Source organism: Hemibagrus wyckioides, linkage group LG25 (genome assembly GCF_019097595.1).
Source record: "Hemibagrus wyckioides isolate EC202008001 linkage group LG25, SWU_Hwy_1.0, whole genome shotgun sequence".
In the NCBI taxonomy this organism is placed as follows: Eukaryota; Metazoa; Chordata; class Actinopteri; order Siluriformes; family Bagridae; genus Hemibagrus; species Hemibagrus wyckioides.
In genome coordinates, this window is record NC_080734.1 from 42,826 (window position 1) to 62,500 (window position 19,675).

A 19,675-nucleotide genomic window follows, 5' to 3' on the forward strand; every position below is an offset into this window, starting at 1 on the left:
ACACTCATTCACCCACGCAATCACACACACTACAGGCAATTTAGAGACTCCAATCAACCTAGAAGCATATCTTGGACTGTGGGAGGAAACCCACCAAGCACGGGGAGAACATGCAAACTCAGGGAGCGGGACTCGAACTCAGGACACTGGAGGTGTGAGGCGAACATGCTAACCACTAAGCCACCTTGTTGTATGAAATTTGCGTCTCAGAAAAACAAACAGAATTTAAATGCAAATGCAGATCTATAAAAATAAATATACCAGTACAGACAAAAAAAAAGAACAATGCTAATTTGTAGAAGGCCGGCGAGGGCTAGAAGACCATCACAATGCTCTCCACAGCGTCACACTCATACAGAACACCAATCCAAAATGTTAATCTGACTAAAACACTGAGAATTATCCCTGACAGACATGACAGTCTGGGGTATTATAAAAAATATATGTAATGTGTAATGTATATGATAAATGTAATGTGATAGGGCCGATAAAGAGGTCAGTAGCTCATAATCTGTAGTCTGTAGCTCCTGTAGTAGCTGATGTGGTGTTTACTGACTGATGCAGGATATGATGTGTGAGGATCTGAGCCTGCCAGTGATGTTTGAGCATGTGGACATGTGAGGATCTGAGCCTTGCAGTGAGGATGTGAGGATGTGAGCCTTGCAGTGATGTGTGATGATTCTGTAAAACACTGAAACTAATCTTAAACTCCACCTAAATCCTCCAACACTAAACCCTAACCCAGGTCCTGAGTTTGTTTGGTTTGTCAATTTTGTAGCTTTTTATATGTTTATATATGAATATTGTGTGTGGTGTTACTGGGAGACACATTCAGACTGACCACACACTCCACAGCTGCAGATCAGCTGGACAGTCTGGAACTTCACTGTGTGTAAAATCATGAATCATTATCCAGTTGGAAACCTGATGTACAGCCATGTTTTGTCTCTGTCGTGCCATCTACTGAGCGTCCAGATGTACATCAGATAAGGTGAGCGTGAACAATGCTGTAAAACCAGTATCGCGTATGACACCTCCATGACATGCTTCATTTTCCTACAACACAGCACTTCCCACTAAACTGGAACGTCAAGGTTCGGATCATTCCGGTCTTCTCTCTCATGTTAATGACATCATCAAAGCTACTAATCTCACAGTAATCCTACATTACAGCCATGAATTTTAAACAAAAGGGTGGTCAAGGGTGGGGGTCAAAACTTCTTCACATGTCCAATCCTTACTGTACATCACAGCTAACTGACTGCAGACAGACAGACAGACAGTCCTGAAGGAAAGCTCCACACATCTCCACACAATATTTCACACATCTCCACACTCCACACACCATCTCCACACTCCACACATCTCCATACTCCACACACCATCTCCACACTCCACACATCATCTCCACACTCCACACATCTCCACACTCCACACACCATCTCCACACATCTCCACACTCCACACATCTCCATACTCCACACACCATCTCCACACTCCACACATCATCTCCACACTCCACACATCTCCACACTCCACACACCATCTCCACACATCTCCACACTCCACACATCTCCACACTCCACACACCATCTCCACACATCTCCACACTCCATCTCCACACTCCACACACTCCACACATCTCCATACTCCACACACCATCTCCACACTACACACATCTCCACACTCCACACATCTCCACACTCCACACATCATCTCCACACTACACACATCATCTCCACACTCCACACATCTCCACACTCCACACATCTCCACACACCATCTCCACACTCCACACATCTCCACACACCATCTCCACACATCTCCACACTGCACACATCTCCACACACCATCTCCATACTCCACACACCATACAAAATCTCCACAACCCACACACCACCTCCACACAACATCTCCACACACCATACAAAATCTCTACACACCATCTCCACACTGCACACATCTCTACACACCATCTCCACACTGCACACATCTCCACACACCATCTCCACACTGCACACATCTCCACACACCATCTCCACACACCATCTCCACACTGCACACATCTCTACACACCATACAAAATCTCTACACACCATCTCCACACTGCACACATCTCCACACACCATCTCCACACTGCACACATCTCCACACACCATCTCCACACAACATCTCCACACTCCATCTCCACACACCATCTCCACACTGCACACAACATCTCCACACTCCATCTCCACACTGCACACATCTCCACACTGCACACAACATCTCCACACTCCATCTCCACACTCCATCTTTAAAGTAAATGAGAGCTAGGGTTAGTAAAAGTGTAAGAGTGTGTAAACTCACCAGTGCAGCTCAGCAGCTGTTCAGCAGAACACACAGTAAAGTCTAGAATGTTCTGTGAGACATGGTGATAAACTTTATTATAAACTCTTTTAGTAAAATAAGCTCTAAGTCCCACAGCTGGAAATAAACAATAAACAAACAGACAGTCTCTCTCCGCACAGCGCTGAGTCACATGACCACAGCAACTACAAACAAGCTCTGTGTGTGTGTGTGTGTGTGTGTGTGTGTGTGTGTGTACATATTCAAACACATGCTCACATCAACAAAAACAATAAGGAGTGCTGTGTAGTGAGTGGAGTTTAACATCAGCTGTAAGGTTTTGACCACAGGAAGCAAACCGCTCATTCCTTCATTATTTCATTCCTTTATTCCTTCATTCCTCCATCTTCAGCCTGCAGCTTATTCGGCTATCTCTGAGGAATGTTCAGCAGGTTCGTCCTGTTTCTCTCTCCTGACACTTCCTGGAGAGAGCAGATAACTGTACTTTAGGTAGCTTTCACTGTGAGAGTCTGTGCAGTGTGTGAAAGATGAGCTGCAGGAGCTGCTGCTAGACGAGATGGACAGAAGTGGGCAGAACCTTGATGTTCTATAGAGGAATAAAAGCTGAGTGTCTGCATGAGAGAAAGGTGTTAAAGGAAAAAGATCTTCATGTAGAATGAGCTGGAATGTTCTCCACTTTATTAAACAACCAACAGTTAAGAAGTGGGAGATGTTGCAGGCTTGTTATTCTGACCTCACAGGTCATTCAGATAATCTGGTGGATGTTGGCCAGAAGCCTCTTCCACACGTGTTATGAGTCTCCAGCCTCCAGAAGATGTTTATTTCTTGCTGACTCTGAGTACTGCCCCATCTGATGTCCACTCTGTGTCTGGTCCTCTCACATGACATGAGGGTTTAAAATCAGAAGCAACATGGACTACACTGTCTGATGTAGCGAGTCACACACTCCATGTTGATGGGGTTCCCCTTTTATGTAGTGTGTATTGTGTTAGTAGGAGTTAGCTAGAGGAGGTAGAGGAGTAAGATTTAGTTATAGGAGTGAGTTAGAGGGGTTAGAGGAGTGAGTTAGAGGGGTTAGAGGAGTAAGAGTTAGTTAGAGGAGTGAGTTAGAGGGGTTAGAGGAGTAAGAGTTAGTTAGAGGAGTGAGTTAGAGGGGTTAGAGGAGTAAGAGTTAGTTATAGGAGTGAGTTAGAGGGGTTAGAGGAGTAAGAGTTAGTTATAGGAGTGAGTTAGAGGGGTTAGAGGAGTGAGTTAGAGGGGTTAGAGGAGTAAGAGTTAGTTAGAGGAGTGAGTTAGAGGGGTTAGAGGAGTAAGAGTTAGTTATAGGAGTGAGTTAGAGGGGTTAGAGGAGTGAGTTAGAGGGGTTAGAGGAGTAAGAGTTAGTTAGAGGAGTGAGTTAGAGGGGTTAGAGGAGTAAGAGTTAGTTATAGGAGTGAGTTAGAGGGGTTAGAGGAGTGAGTTAGAGGGGTTAGAGGAGTAAGAGTTAGTTAGAGGAGTGAGTTAGAGGGGTTAGAGGAGTAAGAGTTAGTTAGAGGAGTGAGTTAGAGGGGTTAGAGGAGTGAGTTGGAGCAGTTAGTACAGCGCAAAAGCTGATGTTCAGCCACAGGTCCATTAAAACGTCCATTATAAGTCTATAATCTCAGAGCAGGTTTCACTCACATACACACCTCCAAACCCTGATACTGATACTGTGTGTGTGTGTGTGTGTGTGTGTGTGTGTGTGTGTGTGTGCGCGCGCGCACTTCTCTTTAGAGAACATTTTATCCTGGTTGAACTGGAGTCTATCCCAAGAACACTGAGCACACACAGTGTTTCATTCCCTCATCATTAACAACCATAAATAAAAGTGCATACACCAAACCTGCCCAGTAAAGCTGATAAACACACACACACACACAAATAGACTGTATGGGGTGTGTGTGAGTGAGAGAGAGAGAGAGAGAGAGAGAGAGAGAGAGAGAGAGAGAGAGAGAGAACATAGGAAGTCGCACAGGAAACTAAGTTACTTACAGAGATTAAAGTTTCACCAAATCCGTCACTTTAATCCAATAAAACAGCGCAGAAACTCGGAGAACCTCCACAGAGTAAGTGTAGAAGTGTGTGTATCGGGGTGTGTGTGTGTGTGTGTGTCAGTGCGCTATTTTCTTATTCATAACACACACTCCTATAAAATCAGCTGTATTTCCTCCCGTGACCGCTTTTTTCGAAAACCGCATTGTGCGCATGCGCGGGCGGGGCTTCAGCCTGTAAGGGTTTAATATCTCTGCGACACTCCTGTAGTGCACACTCCTGTAGCGCACACTCCGATACACACTCCTGTAGTGCACACTCCTGTAGCGCACACTCCGATACACACTCCTGTAGTGCACACTCCTGTAGCGCACACTCCGATACACACTCCTGTAGCGCACACTCCTGTAGTGCACACTCCGATACACACTCCTGTAGCGCACACTCCGATACACACTACTGTAGTGCACACTACTACACTATTATTATTATTATTATAATAATAAACAGTGCTGTAATACACACTGAATCCCGCATCCCGCGCTCTACATGTCAGATGTCAGTGTGTGTGTGTGTAACTCTTTATTCTCAGTTCAGTTTGATTTGCGCTTTCTCACACACACAGTTACACACTCCGAGGTTACCCGAGTCAGAAGAAACGGCATTCAAGTCTGTAGTGTGTGTGTGTGTGTGTGTGTGTGTGTGAAGTTAAACCCGTCTAACAGCCTCTTCCCAAGGAGTAAGTACAGGTGTGACCTTTCTCACCCTGCGGAACACACGTCATCATGACGTCACTGTTTTTAAATAAGATTATTCAAATTTAGCTGGTCATCCAGTCAGGGCTAACCCTGCTGCAGTGCATTGTGGGATTTCCTGAGTCCTTTAAGGCATTCCAACTAATAATACACTATGTAGTGGACAGACCAAAGGGTCAGTGGCTGGTCAGGAGCACAGCAGTGGAAGGAAAACACTCAAACCAGAGGAGGTGAGGAGAGATGGAGAGCTAAGAGGACAAAATGTCTTTACACGGAGAGACAGGCGGTCATACAGACAGACAGACGGTCATACAGAGAGACAGGTGGTCATACAGACAGACAGACGGTCATACAGAGAGACAGGTGGTCATACAGACAGACAGACGGTCATACAGAGAGACAGGTGGTCATACAGACAGACAGACGGTCATACAGAGAGACAGGTGGTCTAAACACAACACACACTTGTCACAGCTGAATCAGTCATGTTTTGTCTTTATAACACTTTTATTAGTGTGTTATTATATACAAGATAACTGAATTTTATTGATGAAATTCCCTTTATTAAAACACATTTATAACAAAATTCTAAAATAAAAGTTTTATAAAATATTTTGTCCAGAATCTGAAATATAAAGAAAGATATAAGAAGAGAAAAAAACTGAGAAACCAATCAGACCAAAACATCCATAAAAGCACAGAATTCAGTTCAGGAAAATATTTACACAACTCTGAATAAAGCTAAATATACAACGCTTAGAGACAGACAGACACACACACACACACCACTTACAACCATCTATACACACAATTACACACATCATTCACACTGGTAATGCACAATTCATACACCCAAGTGTGTGTGTGTATATATGAATGCGCATATCTCAGTGTGTGTGTGTTTAGATGAGTGTGTTTGTGTGTGTGTTTAGATGAGTGTGTGTGTTTGTGTGTGTGTGTGTTTAGATGCGTGTGTGTTTAGAGGAGTGTGCGTGAATCCTCAGCTGCAGGTACTGGTGGATTAGCTGTGGTTGGAACACGCTGAGACTCTGACTTCCTCTTCCTGTTTCTCACAAAATAGCAACCGGCCAGACCGATCACAGCCAAGATCAACAGCATGATAATGACTCCCGTAGCAACAGAACCTTCAACACATACACACACAGCAAAGATTTTTATATTTTACACACACACACAGAGAGTAAAGTAAAGTAAAGTAAGCGTACCTGTGTGAGGTTCCTTGACTTCCTCGGCTCGTTCAAACAGCCCTCTCGCAAAGACATCACTTTCTAAAATAACAAATACACACACTCAAACACACAAATACTAAAGCAGAAACACACACACACACACTAAAGCAGAAACACACACAAATACTAAAGCAGAAACACACACAAATACTAAAGCAGAAACACACAAATACTAAAGCAGAAACACACAAATACTAAAGCAGAAACACGCACACACAAATACTAAAGCAGAAACACGCAAATACTAAAGCAGAAACACAAATACTAAAGCAGAAACACACACATACTAAAGCAGAAACACACACACATATACTAAAGCAGAAACACACAAATACTAAAGCAGAAACACACAAATACTAAAGCAGAAACACACAAATACTAAAGCAGAAACACACAAATACTAAAGCAGAAACACACAAATACTAAAGCAGAAACACAAATACTAAAGCAGAAACACGCAAATACTAAAGCAGAAACACACAAATACTAAAGCAGAAACACACAAATACTAAAGCAGAAACACGCACACACAAATACTAAAGCAGAAACACACAAATACTAAAGCAGAAACACACAAATACTAAAGCAGAAACACACATACTAAAGCAGAAACACACACATACTAAAGCAGAAACACACACACATATACTAAAGCAGAAACACACACAAATACTAAAGCAGAAACACACAAATACTAAAGCAGAAACACACAAATACTAAAGCAGAAACACACAAATACTAAAGCAGAAACACACAAATACTAAAGCAGAAACACACAAATACTAAAGCAGAAACACACAAATACTGAAGCAGAAACACAAATACTAAAGCAGAAACAAATACTAAAGCAGAAAACACACACACAAATACTAAAGCAGAAACACAAATACTGAAGCAGAAACTCAAATACTGAAGCAGAAACTCAAATACTGAAGCAGAAACACACAAATACTAAAGCAGAAACACAAATACTAAAGCAGAAACACACAAATACTAAAGCAGAAACACACAAATACTGAAGCAGAAACAAATACTAAAGCAGAAAACACACACACACAAATACTAAAGCAGAAACACACAAATACTAAAGCAGAAACACGCACACAAATACTAAAGCAGAAACACGCAAATACTAAAGCAGAAACACAAATACTAAAGCAGAAACACACACATACTAAAGCAGAAACACACACACATATACTAAAGCAGAAACACACAAATACTAAAGCAGAAACACACAAATACTAAAGCAGAAACACACAAATACTAAAGCAGAAACACACAAATACTAAAGCAGAAACACACAAATACTAAAGCAGAAACACACAAATACTAAAGCAGAAACACACAAATACTAAAGCAGAAACACACAAATACTGAAGCAGAAACTCAAATACTGAAGCAGAAACTCAAATACTGAAGCAGAAACTCAAATACTAAAGCAGAAACACACAAATACTAAAGCAGAAACACACAAATACTAAAGCAGAAACACACAAATACTGAAGCAGAAACACACACAAATACTAAAGCAGAAACACACACAAATACTAAAGCAGAAACAAATACTAAAGCAGAAAACACACACACACAAATACTAAAGCAGAAACTCAAATACTGAAGCAGAAACTCAAATACTGAAGCAGAAACACACAAATACTAAAGCAGAAACACACAAATACTAAAGCAGAAACACACACAAATACTAAAGCAGAAACACACACAAATACTAAAGCAGAAACACACACAAATACTAAAGCAGAAACAAATACTAAAGCAGAAAACACACACAAATACTAAAGCAGAAACTCAAATACTGAAGCAGAAACACACAAATACTAAAGCAGAAACACAAATACTGAAGCAGAAACACACACAAATACTAAAGCAGAAACACAAATACTGAAGCAGAAACACACACAAATACTAAAGCAGAAACACACACAAATACTAAAGCAGAAACACACACAAATACTAAAGCAGAAACAAATACTAAAGCAGAAAACACACAAATACTAAAGCAGAAACTCAAATACTGAAGCAGAAACACACAAATACTAAAGCAGAAACAAATACTAAAGCAGAAACACACACAAATACTAAAGCAGAAACACACAAATACTAAAGCAGAAACAAATACTAAAGCAGAAACAAATACTAAAGCAGAAACAAATACTAAAGCAGAAACACACACAAATACTAAAGCAGAAACACACACAAATACTAAAGCAGAAACACACACAAATACTAAAGCAGAAACACACACAAATACTAAAGCAGAAACAAATACTAAAGCAGAAACAAATACTAAAGCAGAAACACACACAAATACTAAAGCAGAAACACACACAAATACTAAAGCAGAAACAAATACTAAAGCAGAAAACACACAAATACTGAAGCAGAAACACAAAAATACTAAAGCAGAAACAAATACTAAAGCAGAAAACACACACACACAAATACTAAAGCAGAAACACAAATACTGAAGCAGAAACTCAAATACTGAAGCAGAAACTCAAATACTGAAGCAGAAACTCAAATACTGAAGCAGAAACACACAAATACTAAAGCAGAAACACACAAATACTAAAGCAGAAACACACACAAATACTAAAGCAGAAACACACACAAATACTAAAGCAGAAACACACACAAATACTAAAGCAGAAACACACAAATACTAAAGCAGAAAACACACACACAAATACTAAAGCAGAAACACAAATACTGAAGCAGAAACTCAAATACTGAAGCAGAAACACAAATACTGAAGCAGAAACACACACAAATACTAAAGCAGAAACACACACAAATACTAAAGCAGAAACACACAAATACTAAAGCAGAAACACACACAAATACTAAAGCAGAAAAATACTAAAGCAGAAAACACACAAATACTGAAGCAGAAACTCAAATACTGAAGCAGAAACAAATACTGAAGCAGAAACTCAAATACTGAAGCAGAAACACACAAATACTAAAGCAGAAACACACAAATACTAAAGCAGAAACACACACAAATACTAAAGCAGAAACACACACAAATACTAAAGCAGAAACACACACAAATACTAAAGCAGAAACACACACAAATACTAAAGCAGAAACACACAAATACTAAAGCAGAAAACACACACAAATACTAAAGCAGAAACTCAAATACTGAAGCAGAAACTCAAATACTGAAGCAGAAACTCAAATACTGAAGCAGAAACACACAAATACTAAAGCAGAAACACACAAATACTAAAGCAGAAACACACACAAATACTAAAGCAGAAACACACAAATACTAAAGCAGAAAACACACACAAATACTAAAGCAGAAACACAAATACTGAAGCAGAAACTCAAATACTGAAGCAGAAACACAAATACTGAAGCAGAAACACACACAAATACTAAAGCAGAAACACACACAAATACTAAAGCAGAAACACACACAAATACTAAAGCAGAAACACACACAAATACTAAAGCAGAAACACACAAATACTAAAGCAGAAAACACACACACAAATACTAAAGCAGAAACACACAAATACTAAAGCAGAAACACACAAATACTAAAGCAGAAAACACACACACAAATACTAAAGCAGAAAACACACACAAATACTAAAGCAGAAACACAAATACTGAAGCAGAAACTCAAATACTGAAGCAGAAACACAAATACTGAAGCAGAAACACACACAAATACTAAAGCAGAAACACACACAAATACTAAAGCAGAAACACACACAAATACTAAAGCAGAAACAAATACTAAAGCAGAAACACACACAAATACTAAAGCAGAAACACACAAATACTAAAGCAGAAACAAATACTAAAGCAGAAAACACACAAATACTGAAGCAGAAACACACAAATACTAAAGCAGAAACAAATACTAAAGCAGAAAACACACACACACAAATACTGAAGCAGAAACTCAAATACTGAAGCAGAAACTCAAATACTGAAGCAGAAACTCAAATACTGAAGCAGAAACTCAAATACTGAAGCAGAAACACACAAATACTAAAGCAGAAACACACACAAATACTAAAGCAGAAACACACACAAATACTAAAGCAGAAACACACAAATACTAAAGCAGAAAACACACACACAAATACTAAAGCAGAAACACAAATACTGAAGCAGAAACTCAAATACTGAAGCAGAAACACAAATACTGAAGCAGAAACACAAATACTGAAGCAGAAACACACACAAATACTAAAGCAGAAACACACACAAATACTAAAGCAGAAACACAAATACTAAAGCAGAAACACACACAAATACTAAAGCAGAAAAATACTAAAGCAGAAAACACACAAATACTGAAGCAGAAACTCAAATACTGAAGCAGAAACACACAAATACTAAAGCAGAAACACACAAATACTAAAGCAGAAACACACAAATACTAAAGCAGAAACACACACAAATACTAAAGCAGAAACACACACAAATACTAAAGCAGAAACACACACAAATACTAAAGCAGAAACACACAAATACTAAAGCAGAAAACACACACAAATACTAAAGCAGAAACTCAAATACTGAAGCAGAAACTCAAATACTGAAGCAGAAACTCAAATACTGAAGCAGAAACACACAAATACTGAAGCAGAAACACACAAATACTAAAGCAGAAACACACACAAATACTAAAGCAGAAACACACACAAATACTAAAGCAGAAACACACACAAATACTAAAGCAGAAACACACACAAATACTAAAGCAGAAACACACAAATACTAAAGCAGAAACACACAAATACTGAAGCAGAAACACACAAATACTAAAGCAGAAACACACAAATACTGAAGCAGAAACTCAAATACTAAAGCAGAAACACACAAATACTAAAGCAGGAAACACACACACAAATACTAAAGCAGAAACAAATACTGAAGCAGAAACTCAAATACTGAAGCAGAAACTCAAATACTGAAGCAGAAACACACAAATACTGAAGCAGAAACACACAAATACTAAAGCAGAAACACACACAAATACTAAAGCAGAAACACACACAAATACTAAAGCAGAAACACACACAAATACTAAAGCAGAAACACACACAAATACTAAAGCAGAAACACACACAAATACTAAAGCAGAAACACACAAATACTAAAGCAGAAACACACAAATACTAAAGCAGAAACACACAAATACTGAAGCAGAAACACACAAATACTAAAGCAGAAACACACAAATACTGAAGCAGAAACTCAAATACTGAAGCAGAAACTCAAATACTAAAGCAGAAACACACAAATACTAAAGCAGGAAACACACACACAAATACTAAAGCAGAAACACAAATACTAAAGCAGAAACACAAATACTAAAGCAGAAACTCAAATACTGAAGCAGAAACTCAAATACTAAAGCAGAAACACACAAATACTAAAGCAGAAACACACAAATACTAAAGCAGAAACACAAATACTGAAGCAGAAACACAAATACTAAAGCAGAAACAAATACTAAAGCAGAAAACACACACACAAATACTAAAGCAGAAACACAAATACTGAAGCAGAAACTCAAATACTGAAGCAGAAACACACAAATACTAAAGCAGAAAACACACACAAATACTAAAGCAGAAACACAAATACTAATGCAGAAACACACAAATACTAATGCAGAAACACAAATACTAAAGCAGAAACACAAATACTAAAGCAGAAACACAAATACTAAAGCAGAAACACAAATACTAAAGCAGAAACTCAAATACTAAAGCAGAAACTCAAATACTAAAGCAGAAACTCAAATACTGAAGCAGAAACTCAAATACTGAAGCAGAAACACAAATACTGAAGCAGAAACACACAAATACTGAAGCAGAAACACACAAATACTAAAGCAGAAACACACACAAATACTAAAGCAGAAACAAATACTAAAGCAGAAACACACACAAATACTAAAGCAGAAACACACACAAATACTAAAGCAGAAACACACAAATACTAAAGCAGAAACACACACAAATACTAAAGCAGAAACACACACAAATACTAAAGCAGAAACACACAAATACTAAAGCAGAAACACACAAATACTAAAGCAGAAACACACAAATACTGAAGCAGAAACACACAAATACTAAAGCAGAAACACACAAATACTGAAGCAGAAACTCAAATACTGAAGCAGAAACTCAAATACTAAAGCAGAAACACACACAAATACTAAAGCAGAAACACACAAATACTAAAGCAGAAACACACAAATACTGAAGCAGAAACTCAAATACTGAAGCAGAAACACACAAATACTGAAGCAGAAACACACAAATACTGAAGCAGAAACACAAATACTGAAGCAGAAACACACAAATACTAAAGCAGAAACACACAAATACTAAAGCAGAAACACACAAATACTAAAGCAGAAACACACAAATACTAAAGCAGAAACACACAAATACTAAAGCAGAAACACACACAAATACTAAAGCAGAAACACACACAAATACTAAAGCAGAAACACACACAAATACTAAAGCAGAAACACACACAAATACTAAAGCAGAAACACACAAATACTAAAGCAGAAACACACACAAATACTAAAGCAGAAACACACAAATACTAAAGCAGAAACACACACAAATACTAAAGCAGAAACACACACAAATACTAAAGCAGAAACACACAAATACTGAAGCAGAAACACACAAATACTAAAGCAGAAACAAATACTAAAGCAGAAACTCAAATACTGAAGCAGAAACTCAAATACTGAAGCAGAAACTCAAATACTGAAGCAGAAACACAAATACTAAAGCAGAAACACACACAAATACTAAAGCAGAAACACAAATACTGAAGCAGAAACACACAAATACTAAAGCAGAAACAAATACTAAAGCAGAAACACAAATACTGAAGCAGAAACACACAAATACTAAAGCAGAAACAAATACTAAAGCAGAAACTCAAATACTGAAGCAGAAACTCAAATACTAAAGCAGAAACACAAATACTAAAGCAGAAACACAAATACTAAAGCAGAAACACACAAATACTAATGCAGAAACACACAAATACTAATGCAGAAACACACAAATACTAATGCAGAAACACAAATACTAAAGCAGAAACACAAATACTAAAGCAGAAACACAAATACTAAAGCGGAAACACAAATACTAAAGCAGAAACAAATACTAAAGTAGAAAACACACACAAATACTAAAGCAGAAACTCAAATACTGAAGCAGAAACTCAAATACTGAAGCAGAAACACAAATACTAAAGCAGAAACACACAAATACTAAAGCAGAAACACACAAATACTAAAGCAGAAACACAAATACTAAAGCAGAAACACAAATACTAAAGCAGAAACACAAATACTAAAGCAGAAACACACAAATACTAAAGCAGAAACACAAATACTAAAGCAGAAACACAAATACTAAAGCAGAAACAAATACTAAAGCAGAAACACAAATACTAAAGCAGAAACACGCACACACACACACACACAAATACTAAAGCAGAAACACGCACACAAATACATCAGAAACACACACACAAATACTAAAGCAGAAACACACAAATACTACATCAGAAACACAAATACTAAAGCAGAAACACAAATACTAAAGCAGAAACACAAATACTAAAGCAGAAACAAATACTAAAGCAGAAACACACACACAAATACTAAAGCAGAAACACACACACAAATACTAAAGCAGAAACACACACACTAAAGCAGAAACACACACACACTAAAGCAGAAACACACACACACTAAAGCAGAAACACACACACACACTAAAGCAGAAACACACACACACACACACTAAAGCAGAAACACACACAAATACTAAAGCAGAAACACACACACAAATACTAAAGCAGAAACACACAAATACTAAAGCAGAAACACACACAAATACTAAAGCAGAAACACACACAAATACTAAAGCAGAAACACACACACAAATACTAAAGCAGAAACACACACACACAAATACTAAAGCAGAAACAAATACTAAAGCAGAAACACAAATACTAAAGCAGAAACACACACAAATACTAAAGCAGAAACACACAAATACTAAAGCAGAAACACACACAAATACTAAAGCAGAAACAAATACTAAAGCAGAAACACACACAAATACTAAAGCAGAAACACGCACACAAATACTAAAGCAGAAACACAAATACTAAAGCAGAAACACAAATACTAAAGCAGAAACACACATACTAAAGCAGAAACACACAAATACTAAAGCAGAAACACACAAATACTAAAGCAGAAACACACACAAATACTAAAGCAGAAACACACAAATACTAAAGCAGAAACACACACAAATACTAAAGCAGAAACATACTAAAGCAGAAACACACAAATACTAAAGCAGAAACACACACAAATACTAAAGCAAACAAATACTAATGCAGAAACACAAATACTAAAGCAGAAACACACACAAATACTAAAGCAGAAACACACACAAATACTAAAGCAGAAACAAATACTAAAGCAGAAACAAATACTAAAGCAGAAACACACAAATACTAAAGCAGAAACACACAAATACTAAAGCAGAAACACACAAATACTAAAGCAGAAACACACACAAATACTAAAGCAGAAACACACACAAATACTAAAGCAGAAACACACACAAATACTAAAGCAGAAACACAAATACTAAAGCAGAAACACGCACACAAATACATCAGAAACACACACACAAATACTACATCAGAAACACAAATACTAAAGCAGAAACACACAAATACTAAAGCAGAAACACAAATACTAAAGCAGAAACAAATACTAAAGCAGAAACACGCACACACACACAAATACTAAAGCAGAAACACAAATACTACATCAGAAACACACACACACAAATACTAAAGCAGAAACACAAATACTAAAGCAGAAACACGCACACACAAACACACCATGTGTTTGTTGTAGATTTTGTACACATCTGCTGCAGACTTTTTACAACATGCTTTAAATCTGTTGATTAGATTGTTTAGATATTGATATTATTGAGATGAATATCGTCTGATCTCCTTAAACGTTAAAAGCATCTGTCTAATACTGTGTAGTTCCTCCGTGTCACCAGAACAGCTCTGACCTGTGGAGGTCTGGACTCCACCTGACCTCAAGTACAAGAACATGGTCTAACTGGTCTGCAGCAGTCTGGAGGTAGGTGGCGTGTGACAGGGTGCCCCTGCAGAACATTGTACAGATCACACAACCTCCACCAGATCCCTCACAGTTCCTTCAGAGTTTTCTCCTAGATCCTGCCTTAACTACAAGTCTTCACACCTCATTATATTTATACAGCTTTAAAAGGGCATTAGATCTCACTTCCTGTCCCTCCTGAGCAGCTCTTCACACAGAAACTGCACATTATACACAAAATGCAAAGCGAGTTAACAAAATAAAAATCTAAATCTCATCAATATTCAGTGTGGCCAACCTATGGCTTCAAACAAGCATCAATTCTTACATGTGCAGAAGGTCAGGGATTCTGTAGGGTCAGAGTCCAGTGTCTGATTAACGAAATACCACCAAGCAGGTGCTAATGACCATCAGGGTCATGTGTAGGATAAAACCCAGTCATGAAGTGAAACAGAAGCAGCTGTGTGTATAGGAGCTTAAAGCTGGGTGAGGAACATCAGACTCTGTACTAATGTGAGGTTGTGGAGGTCAGTTTCATGTCACAGGTCCTACACCATGACCAGACTGACCACAGCAACAATACACAAGGTAGTTCTACTGTATCAGCAAGAGCTCTCCCAGGAACAGATCTCAGAGCAGACTGGAGTTTCAGGATGTGATGTTCAAGATGTCCAGAAGAAGCACAAAGAACCAGGTGGTGTTGAGGAGCATAGACACAGTGACCGATGAAACTCTTTGCAGCAGATGAAAGACTTCCCTTCCACACCAGATGTTGTCCAGCAGTGCCATCAGCAAAGAACTGGGGAAACCAGTGGGACCAGTATACCCATCTACTGTCCGGTGCAGTCTGGCTAGATGTCGTCTTTATATATGAATTGTGCCAGGCCTCCAAGGTGGAGACAAGGCTGAGAGACTATAGAGAGACTAACTATACAGGAAAGGACAGGAACTGAGCAGTCAGGAAAATGGCAGCAGGTCTCGGGACTGATGAGTCACAGTGTGAAGTATCTGTGTGAGGCAGGAGGTTCACTGAAGGTCTGGAGAGCGGAGCAGTCATGAGAGTCAGAAGGTAACAGTGCAGCATGATGGAGGTTCCTGCAGGTTTCTGCAGATGGAGTTGGAGATTTGGTCAGGATTAATGGTGTCCTCAATGCTGAGAAATCCAGGCAGCACCTTCAGGGAGGCATCTGATTGACCCCAAATTTATTCTGCAGCAGGACAACGACCCCAAAATCACGACCAACCTCATTAAGAATTATTTTCAGCATAGAGAAGCTGACCAGCTGACCAGCTTGCTCCTGTGTTCACCGAGATCTTCAACCTCTCCCTGGAACAGTCTACAATCCCGACGTGCTTCAAATGGTCCACCATTGTTCCTGTCCCCAAGAAACCCCAGGCCACCTGCCTGAACGACTACCGCCCAGTGGCCCTGACCTCAGTGGTGATGAAGTGCTTTGAAAGACTCATCAGAGACTTCATCACTTCTTCCCTACCTGACACCCTGGACACGCTACAGTTTGCGTACTGTCCCAACCGATCTACTTAGGACGCCATCGCACACCTCCATCACACAGCCCTGAGCCACCTGGACAGCAGAAGGGGGAATTATGTCAAAATGCTGTTTGTTGACTACAGTTCAGCGTTTAACACCATAACTCCCTCCATACTCACCACTAAGTTGGAGATCCTGGGCCTTAGCCCATCCCTGTGTCGATGGATCTCCAACTTCCTGTGAGACAGACCTCAGGTAGTATGGATGGGCAACCATGTCTCACCCTCACTCACCCTCAGCACTGGAGCCCCCCAGGGCTGTGTTCTGAGCCCCCTGCTGTACTCACTGTACACCTTTGACTGTGTGGCCACTTCCAGCTGCACCTACATCGTGAAGTTTGCGGACGATACTGTGGTGGTGGGCCTGATCTCCAATAACGATGAGACGGCCTACCTAGAGGAGATTAAAAACCTGGAGACATGGTGCCAGGTCAACAATCTCCTCCTGAACGTCAGCAAGACTAAGGAGCTGATAGTGGACTTTAGCACAAAGCAGGAGAAGAATTACCAGCCCCTCACCATCAATGGGACCCCAGTGGAGAGAGTGGACAGTTTCCGATACCTAGGTGTCTACATCACGCAGGACCTGACATGGTCCTGTCACGTTAACACCCTGGTGAAGAAGGCCCGGCAGCGTCTTTATCATCTTAGATGCCTGAAGGACTTTAAACTGCCCTCAAAGGTGCTAAAGACATTCTACACCTGCACCACTGAGAGCATCCTGATGGGAAGTATCACAGCCTGGTTTGGGAACAGCACCAATCAGGACAAACAAGCTCTCCAGAGGGTGGTGCGATCAGCCGAGCGTACCATCCGCACCGAGCTTCCTGACCTGGACACCATATACAGCAAGTGGTGCTGGACCAAAGCCAGGAAGATTATGAAGGACCTCAGCCATCCCAACAATGGACTCTTCTCTCTGTTGAGGTCAGGGAAACGTTTCCGTTCCTTGAAGGCGAACACAGAGAGAATGAGGAGGAGCTTCTTCCCGCAGGCCATTGGGGCCCTCAACCAGTACACCTAGAATCTGGACTTTCTGGACTTACCCCACTCGACATGACATTCTACCTCAGCTGAAAGTTGCACATGCAATAATTACACTACTTTGTACACACAATAACACTCTCACTGTACATCTTCTCTGTACATCTTTGTGTGTACACTGCACTGTTACTTTACTCCCTGTTCAATTGGACATTTATACTTGCCTATAGACATCTACATATATATTTATATATTTATCTTACATATGCACACTGTACACACTGTATTCATTTGTGACACCATTTCAAAGTTGACCATTGTACTGTATTATATTAGCGTATTATATTTGTTTTTTATATTTAGTTTTTATAAAGCAGTTTTATATTTGTATACATTATATATTATACTACTATTTTTTTGTTAATATTTATTATTATTTTTATTTTATTTTTCATTTTTATATTTACTGCTATTGATAGAAATATATATATTTAGTATTTATATATATATATATATATACACACACACACACAGACATATATTTGCATATGCTTATCTGATCTGACACTTGACCTTCCACACTGTCCACACTTTAAATTTTTCTTTTTTTACTCTTTCTTTTTGTGTAAGACAGTCGTAAAAAGCATTTCACTACATGTCGTACTGTGTATGATTTCGTATGTGACCAATAAAATTTGAATTGAATTGAATTGAAGAGAAGAACAAGGAGTCCTTGAAGAAGTGATGATGTGTCCTCCACAGATCGCTGACCTCTTCATCATGGGGATTACATGAATAGACAGAAGGATTTCAGGCCTACAGAAGATCTGAGCTAAAGTTCTCCAAGATGTTTGGAAGAACTGCAGAGTTCCTTCAAAAACTGTGTGCATGAGAACCTAGAGGAACCGATGCTGATGGTCACACCAAATACTGACCTGATTTGGATTTCTCTTCATTTACTTTGCATTTTGTTCAAAATAAAATATTAACACTTTTATTCTCTTCCACTTTCTCACACCTGCACAGTGGAGATGTAAATATATACACAGTAAGTAAATGTTGATATTTCTACAGAGGATGGTAGAATTGGATCGCAGAGATGAGGAAGTGAGATCTCAGTACCTGTCACTCCAGAGCAGATGTTCATGCACTCGTCTTTCTGCCCAAATTTGTTTTTGTTCCCAGCGCATCCTCCGTACGTGAAGCGAAAGCAGTTCTGCTTCAACGGGTCATAAAACCAGTGAGGCATGCTTGCTCTGCAAGGGCCAGTAACAGGAGGGTCAACACATCGAGCTGCACACACACACACACACACACCAACAACAACACAGACATAAATGATCCAAGCTAACTACAGGTAAAATGCACTGGTCTCTGTGTTGGTCAGCTGACTCACCTTTCTCTTCATTCACACTGATCTCCAGTAACTGAGCCAAAGTCCTGTTCACTAACACACACACACACACACACACACACGTTCACACACAAAGAGATAAAAATTGTTTAAATGCATGTGTGTGCACGTGTGTGTTTAGATGAGTGTGTGTATGTGTGCGTGTGTGTGTTTAGATGAGTGT

At 39.2% G+C, this 19,675-nt stretch overlaps 2 protein-coding genes across 10 annotated transcripts in view; both read right to left on the bottom strand.

Annotated features, from left to right (window-relative positions):
* The window catches only part of LOC131345906 (pleckstrin homology domain-containing family G member 3), a 40,302-nt gene extending 35,740 nt beyond the window's left edge, over window positions 1-4,562 (bottom strand). For 8 of the 9 annotated variants that reach the window (XM_058379091.1, XM_058379090.1, XM_058379086.1 and 5 more), the window contains exon 1: window positions 4,360-4,562. The gene's annotated coding sequence lies outside the window, so the exon portion shown is untranslated. Of the gene's footprint in view, window positions 1-2,349; window positions 2,473-4,359 lie in introns of those variants that run through there. The other variant, XM_058379084.1, reaches the window with a different exon arrangement.
* A 1,145-nt stretch (window positions 4,563-5,707) lies between these two features.
* spint1b (serine peptidase inhibitor, Kunitz type 1 b) overlaps window positions 5,708-19,675 on the bottom strand; it is a 35,147-nt gene continuing 21,179 nt past the window's right edge. Inside the window, exons 7-10 of the mRNA XM_058379478.1 lie at window positions 19,495-19,545; window positions 19,221-19,391; window positions 6,341-6,403; window positions 5,708-6,259 (exon numbers count right to left, since the gene is read on the bottom strand). Of these exons, the coding sequence (XP_058235461.1) occupies window positions 6,093-6,259; window positions 6,341-6,403; window positions 19,221-19,391; window positions 19,495-19,545 (452 nt within the window). The 3' untranslated portion in view covers window positions 5,708-6,092. The remainder of the gene's footprint in view (window positions 6,260-6,340; window positions 6,404-19,220; window positions 19,392-19,494; window positions 19,546-19,675) is intronic.